Below are 23,253 nucleotides of genomic sequence, written 5' to 3' on the forward strand. Positions count from 1 at the left end.
TATGACCATGCAAATCATTGTTGCTACCACTGTTGTATAATTGCAACAAATCTTATGCAAAGTGTGACACATGGCCAGAAAAGGCTAAACATTCTACAAGCTAAATGACCCAGAGTCAACCTGTAGAGACAATGTTAGAAAAGTATGAATGGTAATTAGGGCCACTCCATGCTAGATAGGCTAGAACTTTGAAATGCAAACCTGTATTGTTAAGAATTGGAGGTGATACCAATGGTATGTGTTTACTTATAGCATGTTAGATGTTAGCCATGTAAACAGACAGTTCCTGTCTGTCACTAACTATAACCCGTGAACTAATTCTGAAAGAACTCTTTGCAACAACAAAGCTCACCATCTCTACCATGAATCTGAAGAACTATATTCATGTCTGTATGTATACTGATCTTTTAACCAATACACTCTCTCTTTTCTTTTTTAATAAATTTTAGTTTAGTTAATAAGAATTGGCTGTAAGTATGTATTTGGGTAAGATCTGGAATATTCATTAACCCGGGAGGTAATGTGTCCGATCCTTTGGGATTGGTAGAAATTTCTTATATGATTGATAAGATTTTCAGTAATCCTCATCATATTTGACTTGGGTGTCTGGGTGGAGACCTAAGGCTGGGTTGCTTTAGGGGAACTGTGTTGTTAGCTTCTGGGTAACCAGTAAGGTATTATAGAAGCTATTTTGTGCTGGCTTGGTAAATGTAAATACTGGAATATCCACCAGATTTGGGGATTGTCTGCCCCATTCTTTGCAGCTCACCCTAATTGAGTAACTACAGTGTGGCTCCCCTGGGACTCCGGTCACACATGTATATATTGCATCTTTTTCCATCCTATTCAATATATTATGTATCCACCATTAGCTTTACACATCAGTCTCTTTGAAACTTCCTTTATTTATTTTTTGGCAAATTGGAGACAGCTCCTTCCAGGTGTCCACAAAACACTGGTAGCATATACTAGATTGCTGCATCTACAGTTTTAACTACTTTCTCAATAAGTATGTAGGAAATTTAATAGTATAAGAAAAAGCTCTACCAGCATATATCTATATTGTTTAACAAATCTCAGGGGGACGAGGGGATTTTTCATGAATATAATTATAGGTCCCAATCGTGCAAGTCTTATGCATGTACTTAACTTCATGCACTGTGAGTAGTCCCACTAATATCAAGAGCCCCGATTGTGGAATGAGATCTGAAATCAGTGGGGAGTACTCAGTGCACAAAGCACATGCATAAGTCTTTGCAGGACCTGGGCAATAGCTTGTATGCAAACAATAGAAATATCTATGGCCCCACACCAGCACTGAATACCACCTGGATGGATCTGTGCACTTGTGCAGAGCCCCAATGCCTTCAGTGAGGTTCCGCACAAGGGCAGGGGTCTGCCCATGCAAAGCTCATTGCAGGACAGGAGCCTGTGTTTGCACTGTGAACAGCAATACATTTTTTAAATCTCCATAATTAAGGTTTTACAACAGTCATTTTCTTTTACTGTAGAATTATTCAAACTTTGAAAATTACCCTTTGTTTAAAAACATGGAAATACAACGCTGAAAAGAAATTTCAAAAATCAAATGAATCCCATATGAATCTTAACAGAACGAAATCTATAAACCCAACTCAGTCTCCAGAGGCAATACTCCATCAAAGCATATTCTTAATTAAATGTGAGAAAGCTTAATCAAGAGCCCGTGAACTCTGATGTTAGAAACACATTAGAACAATCTGCGGGGAATACAGACAGCTACAGTATATCTTGTCACATATCCACTAAGCAAGGACAGATGTTCTCTTCCTATTTTACAAATGTTCAGTCATCTCATTAATTACAATATGTACCAAGCATTGAGCTGTTTCTAAAGCAGAATTTCTTTTTTCTGCTCTCAAAGGACTAAGCAGTCCCTTTGTCTCTGTGGCTCATGTTGCTCTAAGAACTATTTATGTACAAAAATAAGCTACCAAATTCCCAACACTGCCTGAAGCTAAAGATACCTGAACCATTTACCAAAAAACAGTAAAACTTTCAAAAATTAACTGTGAACATGGCAACTTGAGAAACTTACCATTTGTGCTCGGAGGTACATTTGAGCCTGGCTTGCACTCAGGGTAGGAGAAGTGCTCCCCAGCAACATCGTCTGTTGGGTTATACTGCTGCTAGTAGTGTTGGAGGTCTGCGAACGGCTTATTAATTGTGGAGGTGTAGGAGAGGTGGAAAGGTTAATCTAAGGAAGTAAAAGTGTTACTTTGGTCATGGCCCTTCATCCTGGGTTTTAAAGTCAATCAGCCTTACCAAATACATCAAGGCAGTTGTAGCATCCAAGCTGTAAAGACTTCAACAATATTTTGATCTGAAGTCTATGACTGCTACAGATTCTCATCAAAATAAGTCAGCTACTGTGTGAACGCTCATACGGTACCTTTTTTTATAAGTAGCAATATTAATGTGGCAGTATTATACATTTTCATTATAATAATGCAATTTACATGCAGCCATGCTTGGGCAGTTCAATCCATGAATTGAAGAGTTACTTGTCACCATACGTTTTATTTTTAGTTTTGCATTGAACATGAAACAGAAATAGCTAAAGCGTACACAATACAGAAATACGTGTGGTCTGTCACTAGTTTAAGGCACCAATTCAAATCAGTGGCATCAATAATCCACACTGCAACACTATCTACTCCTTTTCTCACACCTTAATACTCATGTGCTGCCCCTGTCTAAATTAGGATGGAAAACGAGTTGTTTACATATCACTACAGAGGTGCATGGTTTTTATATAAATGAAATAAACAACAAAAGAAGAGTTCAGACAGGTACATTTTCAAATGAAGAAATTCACAGTATTTTGGTATAATTGTCAACTCGTGAAGATAATAAGGAATTAAATTTTAAGCCAACATTTTCACACAGTGTCAAAGATAACTGACTTCAAATAATTGTGTGTTGGCATAATTCATCAGATTACAGGTTCTAAATAATTAATGATTAAAGTGTACATAAAAAAAAAAATTAAATGTGGGGCTGAGGTGGCATGAATGTCATTTGGAGGAAGACAAGGCCATTACAAACAAATCCTTAAATACCATTGCCAATTTAAAATTTACGCCATGCATTGTATTCTTCACATGAAAATGCATAATTCCCCATAATGACTGTTTGGTTTAATGTAAGCATTCTTAATGAATGATAATCTGTGATTGTTGGATCAATAGGTGTTTTGTTTTTGTGAGCTGTGAATGGAAGTTCTAGCTAAAGAATGAATGCACTGGAGAAGACAACAATTAATTTATTATGGTTGAACAGAAACAAAACTAATTAATAAAAAGGTTATTTTCCTCTGGATAATTTACCAGAATTACCATGAAATGAAGAAAAGATAGCACAGATTTCATCTGATGATGCCAGTTGTTTGTAATATCCAAAGAATTACACTTATTTTATGCTAAATGGCCACAGAACGTTAAAAGTCAAAGATTTAGTGTGAAGTGTAGTTGTAGCCGTGTCAGTCCCAGGATATTTAGCAGGGCTTTGGAGCTGTGCTCCAGCTCCGCTCCAGCTCCAGGCAAAAACCCGCAGCTCCACTGCTCTGCACTCCAGCTCCGGGCTCTGCTCCAAAGCTTTGATATTTAGAGAGACAAGCTTGGTCTCTCTAAATATTTAGTAGTCTATTATAATTGTTAGTAATCCTACCAATTACTATAAATTAAGTTTAATATAAAGTGAATTACTACAAAGTGAAAAATAAGATTAGCGGCTCAGAATTAAGCTCACAACTATGAAAAACATTAAGATAAAAATATTTTGCAAGCATATTAATCTGTCACATCTAGTTTTTCAAAGCTATTCCATTATACAATATTCAAAAGTGGAACCTATTGAGATAGTTAAATCTGTCTTCCTGAGACTTACGATGTTTAGACTTTGAAGATGTTACACTTTCCAGCATCGCCACATTAAAATTTTGTTATTCTTGCATTGGCTTTCAAAGAATCAGAATCTCAAAATTATGTATAATCGCTTGTCTGATTTCTGTATACAGTTATCATGAATGCATACACAAACCAGATATGAGATGGCCAGAAATACTTAACTGGCCAATTTGTATACCTAAATGCTCAATTTAAATTCACAATGACAATACCTAGTGTTACAAAATTAGAAATTTGATGCAACAGTGGGCTTCTGAGATTTTGAAAAATTAAACCTTATGTTTACTTTAAACAGTCCTCAGCATTTCCAGTTAACAGATGCCAGTTAACAGACTGACAAGCACTTGTGTAATAGCTCCCTACTAAACACATGTATTTTATGAGAACATAACTGCAAAAAAAAGTATGTCATACAAATAAGGTGTGGTATTTTAAAGGAACAGCATTGAAAAATCTGTAATTGTAGAGGCCAAACAAAGTGCTTCTATTTTTGCACTACACCAGTGGTTTTCAGCCCCTGGGGGTCCACAGACTATGTCTAAGGGCGCCACAAAAGGTTGTGGTTACCATATAACAGTGGTTTTCAACCTCGGGTCCGCAGACTGTCTAAGACTTCCAAATGGGTCCACACCTCCATTTGAAATTTTTTTAAGGGTCCGCAAATGAAAAAAGATTGAAAACCACTGCACTACACAGTGGCCTGTAATTAATAAATAATAATTGGGTACTTTAACACTGTGTCTCAATCAGAATATGAAACAATAATTAGTATAAAAGGTAATGTTGCGGAAATGGATTAATCTAAACAGCTACCATGAATAGATACTTACTGAATGTGGTACAAGCCAGCAATTAATATTTTAAGAAAAATATTAACTTTAGACACCCAAATATTAAGTGCCTAAATCCATATTTAGGCACACAAATAAAATTGGCCTGATCTTTTAAGGTGCTAACTACTCACAGCTTGCTCGACAGCTCTGATGATCAAGCAATTTTATTTTATCTACCCACATATGGGTTTAGGTGCCTAATTTTAGATATTCAAGTTTGAAAATTTTGGCCAATAACTCTAAAATATTATGCAACTTAATGTTAAATTGTGCTTCCTAGAAATTGTACTTAATATTTTCTTAAGATAAAGGTTGAGATTTTCAAAGGGTAATTGGGCAACTAACTACCTTGGATTCCTTTGAAAATCCCAGACTAATTGGGGTACTAGTTGAACACATGATGTCCTTTTAGGGGAGTGTCTCTTACATCTTTTTACCTCTAACTACTACAGTCTCATTATGCACCTACTTCTCATTATGTTGCAATAATTTTAGTCAGATTTATTTATTTTAAACATGAAAAATGTTTTTTCTTTACAAGAAGTTGCATTATAGCCATTGAAGGCTAGGATGGGATACAGAACCTTACCGAGGTCTGTGACATGCTTGACTGCTGAGTGACGCTCCCAGTAGGGGATGAACACTGCCTTCCACCCGACAGGCTTGCCTAAATAGCAAGAACATGTGTTAAATATGTCATCTAAGTGGAAATAAAAAATGTTTAAATAACACTGATATTGTTACATGAGACAACAGAAACCCACCTCTAGTTTTATCCTTTCTCTGAATTACCAGTAAAAATAAATAAATTTTACCCAGTAGAGTTAGGGATACGTTTACAGCATAGTGCAATCCAAACTATTGGCCCTAAACTGCATGGTGCCCAATGTCCTCAATTCACATTAATATGAAGGCACTCAGAACTTTGCAGGCTTAGTACCTCTGAGAGGAACACAAACTAACAGAAATCAGGAAAGTGTTAATGATGAAGCTGGGTGTTTAGTCCACCACATACAGCACTGAAAACTTACATGATAGGTCACTGATGTTGAAGTGTAAAAATCAGTCCTCACTAAAATCCTTATGAAATTGATTTGCACGGTGAAAAAAATCCGCATAAAATACCTTCCAAACATAATTACGCATGCTCCAAAAACACTTTTCAGAGTTAAATGTTTGGTCATTTCAGTTATTTTTTCAAAAGAGAAAGCAATACAATAATTGAATGGCATAAACTCTGAAACAAGTTTCACCCTTCATTTTTGTTTAGCACCCAAAACTACTTGGTCATTTTTAAATGATAAATTCCAAAACACTAAAAGGTCAAAATATTTTGAAATTTAAGAGGAAAAAAGTTTATTTCCAGCAAGGCTTTGCATTCCTGGTTGCAGCAGGAACCAAATTTTTATGGCTAAGATAAAAACCTCTCACAATATGGGGTAGAGAACATCAGCCTTTCCATTATAAATTATAAGTGCATAAGCATTTCTGTAATTGTATTCTGGATGATTTTTTCTGCCATATAGTTCTTAATACTAAAACTAAATCCTGTGGAGACCCATTTAATGGACAAAAAACAAAATTAAGTTTTTCAGGAGCAGATCATGTAAATAAATGAAGGTTTCCCTCAATTTTTACAGCTTCTGCCTGTCACAATTGCTTAAAAATTGTATTCGTCTCTCTATTGTTGGCTACCTTTGAATTTGGGGGTGAGAGGAGGGTTACCTGCAATGTGGATAAACTGCCTAAAACATATATGAACAGCAAGGAAACAGGATTCACTTTCTAATTAAGAATGCAATCCCACTATGCTTACTCACATGAGACGTCCCCCATAAATTTTAATATGTAGTCACATGAGTAAGGATTACAAGGTCAAGTCCTGTGTGGATTATATTTAATTGTCTTAAATTCAAGGTCCTTTATTGGATGCAACATCAGTTACCTTCTTCTGAGTCATCTCAATTTTAGGTTGAGATCATGTGACTGTCTCAGGCAATCAGCATGATCCAGTGGAAGAGGTACACGACTGTGATCCATCAACTCCCGAGTCCTAATCCTATGTCTGACAAAATGAAGCTGTATAGCCTTGAGGTCTTTAACTCTTCATGTCTCAGCCTCTCCATGTGTAAAATGATAATTACTTCTCTCACCTGGATACCGTTCCCTTTCAAATAACCACTGAGGACAATGGAAGTCTTTCTATTAACTTTAATGACCATTGGATAAGGCTTATTTTGATGATTAATGCTAAAGCCTTTGCAAATGGGAACAGAATATGGTATTGTCTCGTACTTTCTTTTCCAATTTCAGAATTACAACTAAGATTTGTTGTAACTTATTATGTACCCATATTCCTTGGCATGATTCACTAAAATTAAGTACCAAAATAAGATATAAAACACTAATTATTTTTATTTTATCTGTATTGGGGAGTAGTATGTTCCTTCCCCCCCACCCATATTTTGGGAAGGGGGGTTGAGGGTTGGAAAAGTTTGGATTTTTTCTGTTAACATCATTAAGTCCTTTATTGTACCATATAAGTATCTGTATAGTTTATTTTAATATATGTAATGGACACCCAGAGCATTGGATGAGCACCTACTGAGATTCTTACAAAACTAAAAATATTCAAGTGGGTTTGCAGTCCACACAGAGACAATTAAAAGAATAAAGTTACTAAAATACTACAATGAATTATTGTGAGGTATTTAGACATGCACAGTAAAGCTGTTATTAGGTTTGGTAATGGTTTACGTTTTTCATCCTAGAACATTAGTTTTAGGCATGTGATCCAGAGAGCCCTCAATGCCAACTGACAGAGGGCCCATCACACTGTAGTTCATATCAGGCCGGACACACACACTATGCACTATTGTCATAATACGTATCTAAATGGTGTCTTGTAAGGTATTATATGTAAACTGATGACACGCTGGTTCCAAAAATTGTGTGATTATATATTATATATATATACACACACACACACACACACAGTTTGTGTACAAAGTGTGTGTGTGCTAGAAATATGTGCTTATGATGTGCCTGGGATGCAGTGCATACACTAAGTTGACAGCCTAAACAAATGAATGTGGATTTGCCTGTCTGACCACCTTGATTGCAGGCAAAGGACAATGAAAGTAAATTTACATATAAGGTAAACAAAGCCATCAAACTAACAAATGGAAGGAGGAGGTTAGTGAGCTCACCAGGGGACAGAACCTGTACCCAGGATGCCTTCCTGGCTCTTAAGGCAGAGACAATGGGCTTTGGGTAACATAAGGGGAGCAAAAAGACCTTTTAGCTATCCATTACTTAGGGGACATAGCATACAGTACACTTTCAGCCTGTGAAAGTTGGGTCCCGTCATCTGAAAGGCTGGGGACGCTGGTAATCTGATATAAGTAAGAAAACGGCTTAGGCAAAGATTGTATCTTGCTAAAATTAAGTTTTAGCCAATAGAAAGTATGTTTTGTTTTGTATATAACCATACCTGTCTCCTTCTCTTGCTTAGTATCATTAAAATCTCTTCTTTGTTAATAAACTTTTTTAAAATTTTACTATGAATCATCTCAGTGCCGTTATACTGAAGTAAATGCAAGTCTTCAGCTAAGTTAACAGAATAATATGTACGCTGTCTCTTTGGAGGGAGAAAACAATTTCTGTGAGTGTCTAGTGAGAGAGACCACACACTGAGGGAGGAACTGGGGTTCATTGATTGTTACCTGCAAGGCAAGATTAACACTGGCAGAGTCTTGAGGAGTTTGCTGGTGAAGCAGACAAGTTGCTTTGGCAGGGAGCGGAGACACAGTTTAATCTCCAGCAAAACTCACTCTTGCTGAGGCAGAGGGGTAACATGGTGGCTCACAGTTCTGGGTGTCCTAAGCAGAACATCACAACATATTTAAGTCTCACCTGCGGAACAGCTGCCAGACTCTGAAACTGGGTACTGCTTAAGTGCTGCTGTTGTAGAGCGGCAGTCTGCAGCATTAAATGCTGCTGTTGGGCGGCATACATCTGCTGAAGATACTGAGCAGCTGAGCTAGGGGGACGATGCAAGGCCTGCTGAATAACCTGCAATATACCAATAAATAACAAATCACAATTACAAAATACTAGGGCTGTCAAGCATTTAAAAAAATTAATTGTGATTAATTGCACTGTTAAACAATAATATAATACCATTTATTTAAATATTTTTGGATATTTTCTACATTTTCAAATATATTCATTTCAGTTACAACACAGAATATAGTGTACAGTGCTCACTTTATATTTATTTTTGATTACAAATATTTTGCACTGTAAAAAACAAAAGGAATAGTATTTTTCAATTCACCTAATACAAGAACTGTAGTGCAATCTCTTTATCATGAAAGTAGAACTTACAAATGTAGAATTATGTACAAAAAAAATAACTGTATTCAAAAATAAAACAAAGTCCACTCAGTCCTACTTCAGCCAATCGCTCAGACAAACAGTTTAGTTACAATTTGCAGGAGACAATGTTGCCCACTTCTTATTTACAATGTTACCGGAAAGTGAGAACAGGGATACTCCTGGCACTGTTGTAGCTGGCTTCCTAAGATATTTACGTGCCAGATGCGCTAAAGATTCATATGTCCCTTCATACATCAACTACCATTCCAAAGGACATGAGTCCATGCTGATGATGGGTTCTGCTCGATAACAATCCAAAGCAACGTGGACCGATGCATGTTCATTTTCATTGACTGAGTCAGATACCACCAGCAGAAGGTTGATTTTCTTTTTTGGTGGTTCAGGTTCTGCAGGTTCTGCATCTGAGTGTTGCTCTTTTAAGACTTCTGAACGCATGCTCCACACCTCGTCCCTCTCAGATTTTGGAAGGCACTTCAGATTCTTAAACCTTGGGTGGAGTGCTGTAGCTATCTTTAGAAATATCACATTGGTACCTTCTTTGCATTTTGTCAAATCTGCAGTGAAAATGTTCTTAAAATTAACATGTGTTGGAGTCATCATCCAAGACTGCTATAACGTGAAATATATGGCAGAATGTGGATAAAACAGAACAGGAGACCTACAATTCTCCCCCAAAGAGTTCAGTCACAAATTTAATTAAATCATTCTTTTTTTAAATGAGCGTCATCAGCATGGAAGCTTTTCCTCTGGAATGGTGGCTGAAGCATGAAGGGGCATATGAATGTTTAGCATATCTGATACGTAAATACCTTGCAATGCCAGCTACAAAGGTGCCATGCAAATGCCTGCTCACCCTTTCTGGTTACATTGTAAATAAGAAGAGAACAGCATTATCTTCTGTCAATGTAAACAAACTTGTTTGCCTTAGCAATTAGCTGAACAAGAAGTAGGACTGAGTGGACTTGTAGGCGCTGAAGTTTTACCTTTTTTTTTTTTGGTTACATAACTGCACTCAAAAACAATCTACATTTGTAAGTTTCATTTTCACGACAAAGATTGCACTACAGTGCTTGTATGAGGTGAATTGAAAAATACTATTTATTTTGTTTATCATTTTTACAGTGCAAATATTTGTAATAAAAAATAATATACATTTTGATTTTAATTACAACACAGAATACAATATATATGAAAATGTAGAAAAAACCCAAAATTTTTAATAAATGTCAATTGGTATTCTATTGCTTAATAGTGCGATTAAAACTGTGATTAATTTTTTGAGTTAATCACGTGAGTTAACTGCAATTAATCGACAGCCCTACAAAATACTAAACTATTTTACTCTTGATAGTGCTATAATGGAAGTTAACCATTGCAAGAAAATAAAAAACAAAAACACTTCCCCCACCCCCCAACACCTGCATAACTCTAAACTTCCTACATAATCATTGTTCAAGTGAATTATAGATTGTAACTAACACACACATTCTGGTCTACAGTATAAGCCTGTTCTTTGACAATCCACATTATATAGCGCCTTTCAGCTCAATTGTTCCCAAATCATTTTACAAATAAAATACATACTATACAGCACTACTGAAATGCTAGTTCTTCTGAGGTGAATGACAGATAAGCAAAGCAGATAATGGCACTAAGAAACGTTACACAACAGCCGGGATTGGAGATAAAAGACTGGCAAGAACACTGGGGCAACCTTCTACATCTACTCTTCAAAAATGTGTCACAGGCCCTTTAGGATACAATTCTAGCTCCAATGAAGTCAATGGGAGTTTTACCACTGACTTCAATGAAGCCATGTTATTATTAATGTCTATGCACATTGGTTTTTAAAGGTCTCGTCAGAAAAACCTCACATACAACCTTATAAAATACATGGTACGCAATTTATTTATGCAAAAGACTGGTGAGCTGATCTGACCCTTATCATGACAAGGCTGTGGTTCCAGGGAATCTAGATATTTCATCCACTCCACTACTTACGATCATGATAACAAATCTAGTCTGTATATTGTAAGATTCAAGTCAGCAGCACTGTTTCTACCACTGAAAGTTTTTGTAGACAATCAATATTTCATAAAAACACTCAAACAAGCCAGACAGTAAGAACCAGAAGGGAAAGCAAGAGTGAAACTTTTAACTTACTAGCATGCAGCACTGCCCAATTTATTTTTATAAGCCAGTACTGTTTCCTATGTTTGAGTTTTTAATCAGTAAACATTGGTTATGAATTTCCTTTCCATTCCTCTGTACACTACATCAGAGGTTCTCAACCTTTTTCTTTCTGAGCCCCCCCCCCCCCAACATGCTATAAAAACTCCCCAGCTCACCTGTGCCACACAACTGTTTTTCTACATATCCAGTAGATTAAAAGCCAGGGCGGGTGTTAGGGGGTAGCAAGCATGGCAGCGATCACAGGGGGCCCAAGGTGCTTGGGCTTCGGCTTTAGCCTCGCATTCAGCTTTCTGCCCTGGGCTCCTGCAAGTCTAACACAGGCTTTGCTCTTTTATTTTGGAGGCCCCCCTGAAAACTGCTTGTGGCCCCCTAGGAGGCCCCAGATCCCCGGTTGAGAACCTTTGCACTACATCACAGCCCAGTACCTGTACAGCATGTCTGTCGGAGCCACTGTAGACAGATATCTGTGGTGGTTGTGTCCGAGAGGAGGAGGTGGTGGTGATGGTAGTTGTACATGCAGAACACGTCATTGCATTTGATTCATTCTCCATAGCAGTGCAATGTTCTTTCAGTCTGGCAGGAAATTCAAGCAATTCATTTATACTAGTACATGATGTACTGAATTTAAAGAAAAAAATCTAAATGATTCCAAAAAAATAATCATGGACAATTTATGTTAATTCCTAAGAAAAGGACTCATTGTATATCACTTGTGGACAGGCAGACATAGAATACCTTCACAAGCTTAAAACTATTTCAAATTATTAGGTATAATACACGTAAGCTACATTAAAAACTACATCAATAAACTACTACTTTAGGAATCACCGTCAAAACTGTATACCACCAAGCTACACATTATATCACCATCCTCCAAAGAAGCACAGTGGGAAAGCCACTGTGCTACTCACATCATGCACCTGAACCAAGATAAAGTTTCTGAAACAAAAATCATTGATGGTTTGCTTTTGTCCTCAGGAGACAAGACTGTGGGAAAATTCCTTTTACTTCTCTGCTGCCTTATAAAGAAGAGCAGTATTGTATGAAGGGAGTCTTCTTATCTATTCTGGCCTCTCTTTACCCACTAACTGAAATAGCAGATTCCATTCACTTAATGCAGATCTCCTCAGCTCTCCTAACCAACCTTTCTTTCTTTCTTCTGTAGAAGATGACTTCTCTTCATAGAAGTCTTGTTTAAAATTTAAGTAAACTCACTATGAGTTTCTGGTAGAGTTAACATTTTTGTTCCATTTTCTGTTTCAGTACGGTCAGAGCAACAATAAAGAGGAGGGCTAGTATTTTTGGAAGGAGTAGGATCATGGGAGAACATACTTTTTCTTTTACTTTATGTTTTTAAGAGAAGGTAGCAGAGCACAGAAAGCAGTCCTTTAGAAAGTTGCAGACAAACTGCATTCTAAGAGCATAACAAAGCTCTGTAGAGTGCTATCCTACAGCACATAACTTGTAATAATCAATACGTTCTAACAAACGTGATAATCTAGAACTTCACACTTGTCACTATGCTGCTTCCCATGGCCATTATGAACCTTATGGCAGTAGTGGGAAAATAACTCAGAATTCTTGCTCCAAAAGCATAGGCCTCCTACCACTTGAGCTGAAAGAGAATCTCCTTCTGTAAAATGGGAATAATGATACTTGTTTGCAAAGTGCTTGGAGATCTACTAATGAAAAATGATATGTAAGAGTTAGGTACAGTATCATCATCACCAGGTGTTATGTATAGGGCTTATGGTACAAAGCTGACCAGTTCTGATACTCTCCAGCAGAGGACAACAGCCCTATGTGCACATGCCAGTATCATTCAATATTAAGAAAATAAATGTAACAGGTAATATAAAGGCAAACTGTACAGTATTGTATCTCCCTCCTGTCCAGGATCTTGGGTGCACTTCAATGAAACATTTACATTTAAAATTTCTCTTTCCGATTTGAGCAGAATCTTGTATAATTCAACTAAGTTATCATGAATACAGGGAATCACTCAATGTTTAATTTTCATAATTGATAAGTATTTTGGAGGTACAACACTGGCTATATGTGTGATGCATCCGCCTCTAGTGGCTGATCCACGGGAGGCCAACAGGCTACTATTTCTGCGAGATAATAGTTACTCCTTTATCTTAAATTACGGTGACCAGACAACAACTGTGAAAAAACAGGGGGGAGGGGATAATAGGCACCTATATAATAAGAAGTCCCAAAAAACGGGACTATCCCTTTAAAAACGGCACATCTGGTCACTCTAGCTTAAATGGTCCCACTTGCTCAAAAAGAGTTTATTCTTCCAACTTTCCCTAGCATTAATTTGTTGAAAATGAATTCAATAATTATATGAAGAAAATATACTATAATTATGCAGAGTTTTTGTTATGTTTAGTTTGAGATCCAATCTTAAACGCAGTGGGCGCATAACACACTCAAATCAACCCTGCTCTGGTGTTTTTGCCAATGATTGCGGGGACAGGGCTTAACAGAACAGGGTCCTTCATTGGTGGCACCTAGGTGCTATCAGAGTACAAACAATAGTAATGGAAGCAACATTTAGACATTTTATGTGTGTCTGAAAGAAAAAGAGAACACTATCTTCTCTACTGATTGGTTGCAGCATAGAAAGAACTACATGTATTTCATTAGGTGACAGCTAACATGATCTTTTGTTAGCTCAAGTAACATAGACCTATAATTTTTGAGAAATTTGTATTTTTGGGGCTGAAGAGGCTGGAATCCAGAATCAGTTCAGCAGGTGGATGATAATTTATGACACAGAGGATAACCTCTCCATACTGAAGGTTGAAACCATAGTCCCTTTATAAGACTGACTTGATCCCGTTTGCATAAAGCAGCTACATCCCTCGGCCCGCGCCACTTCCCGCAGTCCCCATCGGCCTGGAGCGGCAAACCGCAGCCAGTGGGAGCCACGATCAGCTGAACCTGTGGATGTGGCAGGTAACTAAACTGGCCCGGCCTGCCAGGGGCTTTCCCTGAACAAGCGGGGGACCGGCTTTGAGAACCACTGCTCTAGTGTAGACATAGCCTTAGACTAGAATTTGGAGCAACCCAAGCAACAAGCAACTAAGTGAACCCATAAAATTATCAGATGACAGAGGCATCAAACACCAGGAACCAGTAGAACCACAGTGTCAAGGGGATAGAGTGAAACCTGTTCAGCTATATCCGGTGGTACTTCAGTTTTGCCAAGAAGATCCTATGCAGGTTAATCACAAACCCAAGTAAGCTTAACAGAGTCCATAAAACTGCCTGATGAAGCCAAGCCACCCCAGCAGTCTCCACCCTCCCCCACCCCCACCCCATGCCCTCAGCAGATTGCCCTATGGTAGAACCCCCCATCCCCGCCACTGCCCTCCCCGTGCCACCACCCACTTTAAGACACACCACACCACACAGCTGCCCTGAGCCACCCACCCCATGACCCCAGCGCTATACAGCCTCCCACCATGATACTGCCACCTCTGGGCCAGGCCACCCACCACCGCATCCCACTTCAGGCCAGGCCACCGCCCCTCAGGCCACCCACTGAGCCACCGCCCCCTCAGTGCGGCGGGCTGGCCAAGATGGGGCCCCTGGCGGGGGCAGCGTGGCAGGCAGGAGCCCAAGAGCCAGGAGGGGCCCATGGCCCAGCGCCCGGCGATGCCCTGCCTGGCACCCGCTGTCAGATGGGACAGGGGAACAGCTCCCTGCATGAGAGTGGCCCAAGATCGCCGCGTTATCAAGTCCCAGTTCCCGGCCCCGCCCGCAGCCGCTTCCCCCTCCCCCATCCACCCCAGCAGGACCGGATTCGCCTCCACCGAATTACTCACTCCGCTTCCGCCATCTTCTCTCCTCCCTCACGGGGAGGCATTGCGCATGCGCCCCGCCGCCGGGCGGTCGGAGTCGGGGGAAAGGGGGAGTTGTGAGCCCCCGGCTCCAGACGTCCCGCCCCACGGCTGCGGGTACCTCACCTAGCAGTGCGGTCCTCGGCTCTGTGTGGGCGCCATAGTGTGGCAGACAGCTGCTCCTCCGAGTCCTACTCCCCTCACGCTGCCCAGCCGACACAGCTTGTGTTATCAATAAGCTTCTCCTAAGTCGCCACAGAGGGGGCGTGGGAGGCGGAGGGCTAATGGCCGTGGCCCAGGGTCAGGGGAGTTTTTAGGGGACTGTTACCTTTTTAATTAAGTCCTGTATCCCAAAAATGCCTCCAGCCAAGGCCCATGAAAGGTTATCGGGGTCATGGTGAAATGGTGGCTGCGCTTTAGCCCAACACAACTGCACTCCCTCCAGTCCTCCTCCCCAATGTTTGTTTTTGGAAAAATCTAAAGAGGACACAGGAGACAGGTTTCCGAGTAGCAGCCGTGGTGTTCTTTTTGTGGATACAGACTAGGAGTACTTGTGGCCCCTTAGAGACACGAAAGCTTATGCTCAGATAAATTTGTTAGTCTCTAAGGGGCCACAAGTACTCCTGTTTTTACAGGAGACAGGCTGATCAGAATTAGAGGGTAGCTAGAGCATGGGACTGAGACAAAGGGAAACCTGGATTCCGTTCCCAACCCTGTCGCTTAGGGCCTGATTTTCAGAGGTACCAGCCTTCACATCTCCCCCTGAAAATAATGAGACCTGCAAGAGGTCGACAACTCTGAAACTCTTTGCACTCAGTTTCCCCCTCATTAAATCTGTATAAATAAATGTTCTTCTCAGAGATGTTGAGGGGTAAATGAGTTAACATTTGGAAATCACTTTTAATTTGTAAGTATTTTAAGATCCTTGGATAGAAGGCACTACAGAAATGCAACTAATTTATTTTTATTGTTGGATGAATATATATAATATATTAATTTCCCCTTTGATATCACACATTCAATGATGTTATTGTGACTCATGACCACAGAATGGGGTGTGGAGTGTGGGAGGAGGCTCAGGGCAGGGGGTTGAGGTGCAGGAGGGGTGCGGCAGGGGGTTGGGTGCAGGAGGGATGCGGAGTGCGGCAGGGGGTTGGGGTGTGGGGTGCAGGAGGGGTTTGGGGTGCAGGCTCCAGCCCGGCACCACATCCCTGCAGCCCCTGGGAGTGCAGGGGCAGATGGCTCTGTGCTCTGCCTCCCCCGCCCCACGAGTACCTCCCCCGAAGCTTCCATTGGCCACGGTTCCCCGTTCCCGGCCAATGGGGGCTGCAGAGGGCGGTGCCTGCAGGCTAAGGCAGCATGTAGAGCCCTCTGCCCCCCAGGGGCCGCAGGGACATGGTGCTGGCCGCTTCTGGGAGCAGGGCCCATGGTCAGCGGCGTATTATCGCCTGGGCTGACAAGGCCTAGGCCAGCAAATTTGAGCACCCACAGAGAAGCTCCCCTGCTCCAGCTTGCCTCCTCCGTGAGTGCACCGCCGCGTTCTGTTTCTCTCCCCTCCCTCCCAGTGCTTGGGAGGGAGGAGGGGGAACGCGGCAAGCTGTGGGAAGAGGCAGGGCCGGGGGCGGGGATTTGGGGAAGGGATCCAATAGGGGCAGAAAGGGGGCAGAGTTGGGGCAGGACTTTGGGGAAGGGATTGGAATGGGGGCGGGAAAAGGGTGGAGTCTGGGCGGGGCCAGGGGCGGGCAGGGCGGCAATTATTTCAGGGCCTAGGGGTGGCAAAATCATTAATCCACCAATGCCCGTGGTGCCATGGGGGTGGCAATCCCGTGGGCCGCAGAAGCGGCTCTTATGTATTTTGCCACCCCAAGCATGGCAATCAGGTGGCTTTCAGTGGCACGCTTGTGGATGGTCCACTGGTAACGCAGATTCGGCGGCATGCCTGCGGGAGGTCCGCTGGTCCCGCACCTTTGGCATACCCGCCGCCAAATTGCTGCCGAAGCCGTGGGACCGGAGGACCTCCCGCAGGCATGCCGCCAAAGGCAGCCTGACTGCCGCCCTCACGGCGACCGGCAGGCCGCCCCCCACGGCTTGCCGCCCCAGGCACGCGCTTGGTGCGCTGGTGCCTGGAGCCACCCCTGGTGGGCCGGATCCAAAGCCCTAATGGGCCGGATTCAGCCTGCAGGCTGTAGTTTGCCCAACCCTGTCCTACAGATTCCAAGAGCCCTCGATTCTCACTGGGTGAAATCCAGATGCCATTGAAGTCAATGGGAGTTTTGCCATTTATTTCAATGGGGTCAGGATTTCACCCATTCACTTCAAAGGGAGTTGAGGGCAGTCAGTACTTTCTAGGAGGTGCTTAGCATCTCATAGGACTGGTTCTCATGGGCCTGATTTTGTATCCACTGATGCCAAGGAGGAGGGGGGTCTTTTCATTGACTTAAGTGGATGCCTGGATGGGCCACACTGAGAATGCCACACTCAGGGCAGACTGCAAGAAACAGGGCAGACAATCCCCAAAACTGGCGGTTTATTCTGTAATTATATTAGCCAAGCCAGTAACAAAACAGCTTGTGTAATGCCACAGTGGTTAACAAGAAGCCAAATACAGTCACCATTAGGCAATCCAGCCCCTGGATCGCATCTAGACAGCCAAGTCTAATATAGAGAGGGGTTAATGAAAACTTGATTCACCATATGGGAGACTGGTCCTTTTGGATTGGTTAGACACTCATCCCCAGGTCAATATGAGTCTCAGATCTTACCCACTAATCATGCTGTGCCAATCCTTTAGTAACTAAAGCTAAAGATTTAATAATAGAAGGAAAAAGAAAGCAGAAAGTTACAAATGGTTAAAAGATCAATATACATACAAGTGACTTCCAGTATTCATAGTTTAGGATCACAGCAGTGATGGAATAAACTGCTGGCTTGTAAAAGTCTCTCTGGAATCTTCCCAACAGGTCAGAATCCAAAGGTAGCTTATATGTAAAGTCTGTTTAAGTCTTTCTATGTATTTTCCAGAGTATTCCAAATAATTCTTTGGAAGATCTCCATCTTACGACTTATACTTTCTCTGTTCAAAGTTTAAGCAGACTCGACATGGCAGGATCAGGCCTGGGGCCTATCTTTTAGGACCCTACCAATTTCATGGCCGAGGAAAATGTGTCACGGGCTGTGAAATAAGCCCCGCCCCATGAAATCTGATCTCCCCATGCTGCTGGGAGTGTCCCAGCTGGGGATCTCCTAGCTGCTAGTCCGCCAGGCCAGGGAGGACTTATAAGAACATAAGAACGGCCATACCGGGGCAGACCGAAGGTCCATCTAGCCCAGTATCCTGTCTACCGACAGTGGCCAATGCCAGGTGCCCCAGAGGGAGTGGACCAACAGGCAATGATCAAGTGATCTTGCTCCTGCCATCCATCTCCATCCTCTGACAAACAGAGGGTAGGGACACCATTCCTTACCCATCCTGGCTAATATCCATTAATGGACTTAACCACCATGAATTTATTGAGTTCTCTTTTAAACGCTGTTATAGTCCTAGCCTTCACAACCTCCTCAGGTAAGGAGTTCCACAAGTTGACTGTGCACTGCGTGAAGAAGAACTTCCTTGTATTTGTTTTAAACCTGCTGCCTATTAATTTCATTTGGTGACCCCTAGTTCTTGTGTTATGGGAATAAGTAAATAACTTTTTCTTATCCACTTTCTCCACATCACTCATGATTTTATATACCTCTATCATATCCCCCCTTAGTCTCCTCTTTTCCAAGCTGAAGAGTCCTAGCCTCTTTAATCTTGCCTCATATGGGACCTGTTCCAAACCCCTAATCATTTTAGTTGCCCTTTTCTGAACCTTTTCTAGTGCCAGTATATCTTTTTTTAGATGAGGAGACCACATCTGTACGCAGTATTCGAAATGTGGGCGTACCATCGATTTATATAAGGGCAATAATATATTCTCAGTCTTATTCTTTATCCCCCTTTTAATGATCCCTAACATCCTGTTTGCTTTTTTGACCGCCTCTGCACACTGCGTGGACATCTTCAGAGAACTATCCACGATGACTCCAAGGTCTTTTTCCTGACTTGTAGCTAAATTAGCCCCATCATATTGTATGTATAGTTAGGGTTATTTTTTCCAATGTGCATTACTTTACATTTATCCACATTAAATTTCATTTGCCATTTTGTTGCCCAATCACTTAGTTTTCTGAGATCTTTTTGAAGTTCATCACAGTCTGCTTTGGTCTTAACTATCTTGAGCAGTTTAGTATCATCTGCAAACTTTGCCACCTCACTGTTTACCCCTTTCTCCAGATCATTTTTAAATAAGTTGAATAGGATTGGTCCGAGGACTGACCCTTGGGGAACACCACTAATTACCCCTCTCCATTCTGAGAATTTACCATTAATTCCTACCCTTTGTTCCCGGTCTTTTAACCAGTTCTCAATCCATGAAAGGACCTTCCCTTTTATCCCATGACAACTTACTTTACTTAAGAGCCTTTGGTGAGGGACCTTGTCAAAGGCTTTCTGGAAATCTAAGTACACTATGTCCACTGGATCCCCCTTGTCCACATGATTGTTGACCCCTTCAAAGAACTCTAATAAATTTGTAAGACATGATTTCCCTTTACAGAAACCATGTTGACTATTGCTCAACAGTTTATGTTTTTCTATGTGTCTGATAATTTTGTTCTTAACTATTGTTTCGACTAATTTGCCCAGTACTGACGTTAGACTTACCGGTCTGTAATTGCCGGGATCACCTCTAGAGCCCTTTTTAAATATTGGCGTTACATTAGCTAACTTCCAGTCATTGGGTACAGAAGCTGATTTAAAGGACAGGTTACAAACCTTAGTTAATAGTTCCGCAACTTCACATTTGAGTTCTTTCAGAACCCTTTGGTGAATGCCATCTGGTCCTGGTGACTTGTTAATGTTAAGTTTATCAATTAATTCCAAAACCGCCTCTAGTGACACTTCAATCTGTGACAGTTCCTCAGATTTGTCACCTACAAAAGCCGGTTCAGGTTTGGAAATCTCCCTAACATCCTTAGCCGTGAAGACCGAAGCCAAGAATCCATTTAGTTTCTCCACAATGACTTTATTGTCTTTAAGTGCTCCTTTTGTATCTCGATCATCAAGGGGCCCCACTGGTTGTTTAGCAGGCTTCCTGCTTCTGATATACTTAAAAAACATTTTGTTGTTACCTTTGGAGTTTTTGGCTAGCCGTTCTTCAAACTCCTCTTTGGCTTTTCTTATTACATTCTTGCACTTAATTTGGCAGCGTTTATGCTCCTTTCTATTTGCCTCACTAGGATTTGACTTCCACTTTTTAAAGGAAGTCTTTTTATCTCTCACTGCTTCTTTTACATGGTTGTTAAGCCACACTGGCTCTTTTTTAGTTCTTTTACTGGGTTTCTTAATTTGGGGTATACATTGAAGTTGGGCCTCTATTATGGTGTCTTTAAAAAGCGCCCATGCAGCTTGCAGGGATTTCACTTTAGTCACTGTACTTTTTAACTTCTGTTTAACTAACCCCCTCATTTTTGCATAGTTCCCCCTTTTGAAATTAAATGCTACAGTGTTGGGCTGTTGAGATGTTCTTCCCACCACAGGGATGTTGAATGCTATTGTATTATGGTCACTATTTCCAAGCGGTCCTGTTATAGTTACCTCTTGGACCAGCTCCTGCGCTCCACTCAGGACTAAATCTAGAGTTGCCTCTCCCCTTGTGGGTTCCCGTACCAGCTGCTCCATGAAGCAGTCATTTAAAGTATCGAGAAATTTTATCTCTGCATTTCGTCCTGAAGTGAAATGTTCCCAGTCAATATGGGGATAATTGAAATCCCCCACTATTATTGGGTTCTTAATTTTGATAGCCTCTCTAATTTCCCTTAGCATTTCATCATCAGTATCACTGTCCTGGTCAGGTGGTCTATAATAGATCCCTAATGTTATATTTTTATTAGAGCATGAAATTTCTATCCATAGAGATTCTATGGAACATGTGGATTCACTTAAGATTTTTACTTCATTTGATTCTACATTTTCTTTCACATATAGTGCCATTCCCCGCCCCCGCACGACCTGTTCTGTCCTTCCGATATATTTTGTACCCCGGAATGATTGTGTCCCATTGATTGCTCTCAGTCCACCAGGTTTCCGTGATGCCTATTATATCAATATCCTCTTTTATCATGAGGCACTCTAGTTCACCCATCTTATTATTTAGACTTCTAGCATTTGTGTACAAGCACTTTAAAAACTTGTCACTGGTTATTTGTCTGCCCTTTTCTGATGTGTTAGATTCTTTTTTATGTGAAAAAAAGAATGTGACTTGTCACATTCCCTTGCACTTCTGCTTTCGGTGGGGAGATCAGACCCACCTCCAGAGGCAGTGCAGAAGTGAGGGTGATATACCCGCACTTCTGCATTTTAGCAGCTCCAGGGCTTAGCCCAGGACTTTCACCCTGGTGGCTTCTGTCCAGGCTCAGGGCTTCCATACTCCCCTCCCCACTCCTGCCCGGGCTCTGGGCACCTGGACTTGAGGCTTCTGGCCCCCGTGGCTGCAGCTGGAGCTCCATCACCCATTTGGGGGCCCCCAAATTGGCCAGGACCCCTGCGTTAATGTGCTAGGGGACTAGCAGCTAGGAGCCCCCGGCTGAGGGGCTCCAAGCAGTTGGGACCCAGCTCTGGGAACCTCCTCTAGCTTCAGGAAGGTTGGTAGCTGCTGCCTTCAGAGCCCAGCTCTGAAGGCAGCATAGAAGTGAGGGTGGCAATCCTGTGACCCCCCTACCACAACTTTCAAGCCCCTCCACCCATTGTCCCATGTTGGGTTGGATGTAAACACCTGAAATCGTTACATTGACTAATTTTTAAACCCTCTGGCCATGAAATTGACCAAAATGGTCCCTGAATTTGGTAGGGCCCTATTTATAGTTCTTCTAGCAGACTGACAAGCCTCCTAACAGAAATTGTCACAGAAGGGCCTTCCCCCAAGAAAGAATAGGCCATGTATATAGTATGTGGACCATTGCTTTGAAGCTAATCTTCTGCTTCCTATGCATACCCAGGTAAACTAGTTACACTCATTCACATAAAGCAAGTAGACGGTCCTTCATTATAACTAGGGCTGTCATGTCATTAAAAAAATTAATTGCGATTAATCGCACTGTTAAACAATAATAGATTACCATTTATTTAAATATTTTTGGATCTTTTCTACATTTTCAAATATATTGATTTCAATTACAACACAGAATACAAAGTGTACAGTGCTCACTTTATATTTATTTTTGATTACAAATATTTTGCACTGTAAAAAACAAAAGAAATAGTATTTTTCAATTCACCTAATACAAGTACTGTAGTGCAATCTCTTTATCATGAAAGTAGAACTTACAAATGTAGAATTATGTACAAAAAATAACTGTATTCAAAAACAAAACAATATAAAACTTTAGCGCCTACAAGTCCACTCAGTCCTACTTCTTATTCAGCCAATCGCTCAGACAAACAAGTTTAGTACAATTTGCAGGAGATAATGTTGCCTCCTTCTTGTTTACCATGTCACCTGAAAGTGAGAACAGGTGTTCGCATGGCATTGTTGTAGCCGATGTCGCAAGATATTTATGTGTTAAATGCGCTTAAGATTCATTCATATGTCCAGTCATGCTTCAACCACCATTCCAATGGACATGCATCCATGCTGATGACGGGTTCTGCTCAATAATAATCCAAAGCAATCCAACCAATGCATGTTCATTTTCATCATCTGAGTCAGATCCCACCAGCAGAAGGTTGATTTTGGGGGGGGGGGGTTCTGTAGTTTCCGCATCGGGGTGTTGCTCTTTTAAGACTTCTGAAAGCATGCTCCACACCTCATCCCTCTCAGATTTTGGAAGGCACTTCAGATTCTTAAACCTTGAGTTGGTTAGAAATCTCATATTGGTACCTTCTTTGGATTTGTGAAATCTACAGTGAAAGTGTTCTTAAAATAAACATGTGCTGGGTCATCA

General features: G+C 41.2%; 1 protein-coding gene across 5 annotated transcripts in view; it reads right to left on the reverse strand.

Moving 5' to 3' along the window:
• Nucleotides 1-15,262, reverse strand: part of PHC3 (polyhomeotic homolog 3) — a 103,515-nt gene extending 88,253 nt beyond the window's left edge. For all 5 annotated transcript variants that reach the window (XM_034780658.1, XM_034780657.1, XM_034780655.1 and 2 more), the window contains exons 1-5: nt 15,214-15,262; nt 11,800-11,947; nt 8,696-8,854; nt 5,370-5,447; nt 2,078-2,236 (exon numbers count right to left, since the gene is read on the reverse strand). In XM_034780658.1, coding sequence (XP_034636549.1) covers nt 2,078-2,236; nt 5,370-5,447; nt 8,696-8,854; nt 11,800-11,947; nt 15,214-15,254 — 585 coding nt within the window. In that variant the 5' untranslated portion in view covers nt 15,255-15,262. The remainder of the gene's footprint in view (nt 1-2,077; nt 2,237-5,369; nt 5,448-8,695; nt 8,855-11,799; nt 11,948-15,213) is intronic.
• Between the last annotated feature and the right edge of the window lie 7,991 nt (nt 15,263-23,253).

Source organism: Trachemys scripta, chromosome 9 (genome assembly GCF_013100865.1).
Source record: "Trachemys scripta elegans isolate TJP31775 chromosome 9, CAS_Tse_1.0, whole genome shotgun sequence".
Classification (NCBI taxonomy): domain Eukaryota; kingdom Metazoa; phylum Chordata; order Testudines; family Emydidae; genus Trachemys; species Trachemys scripta.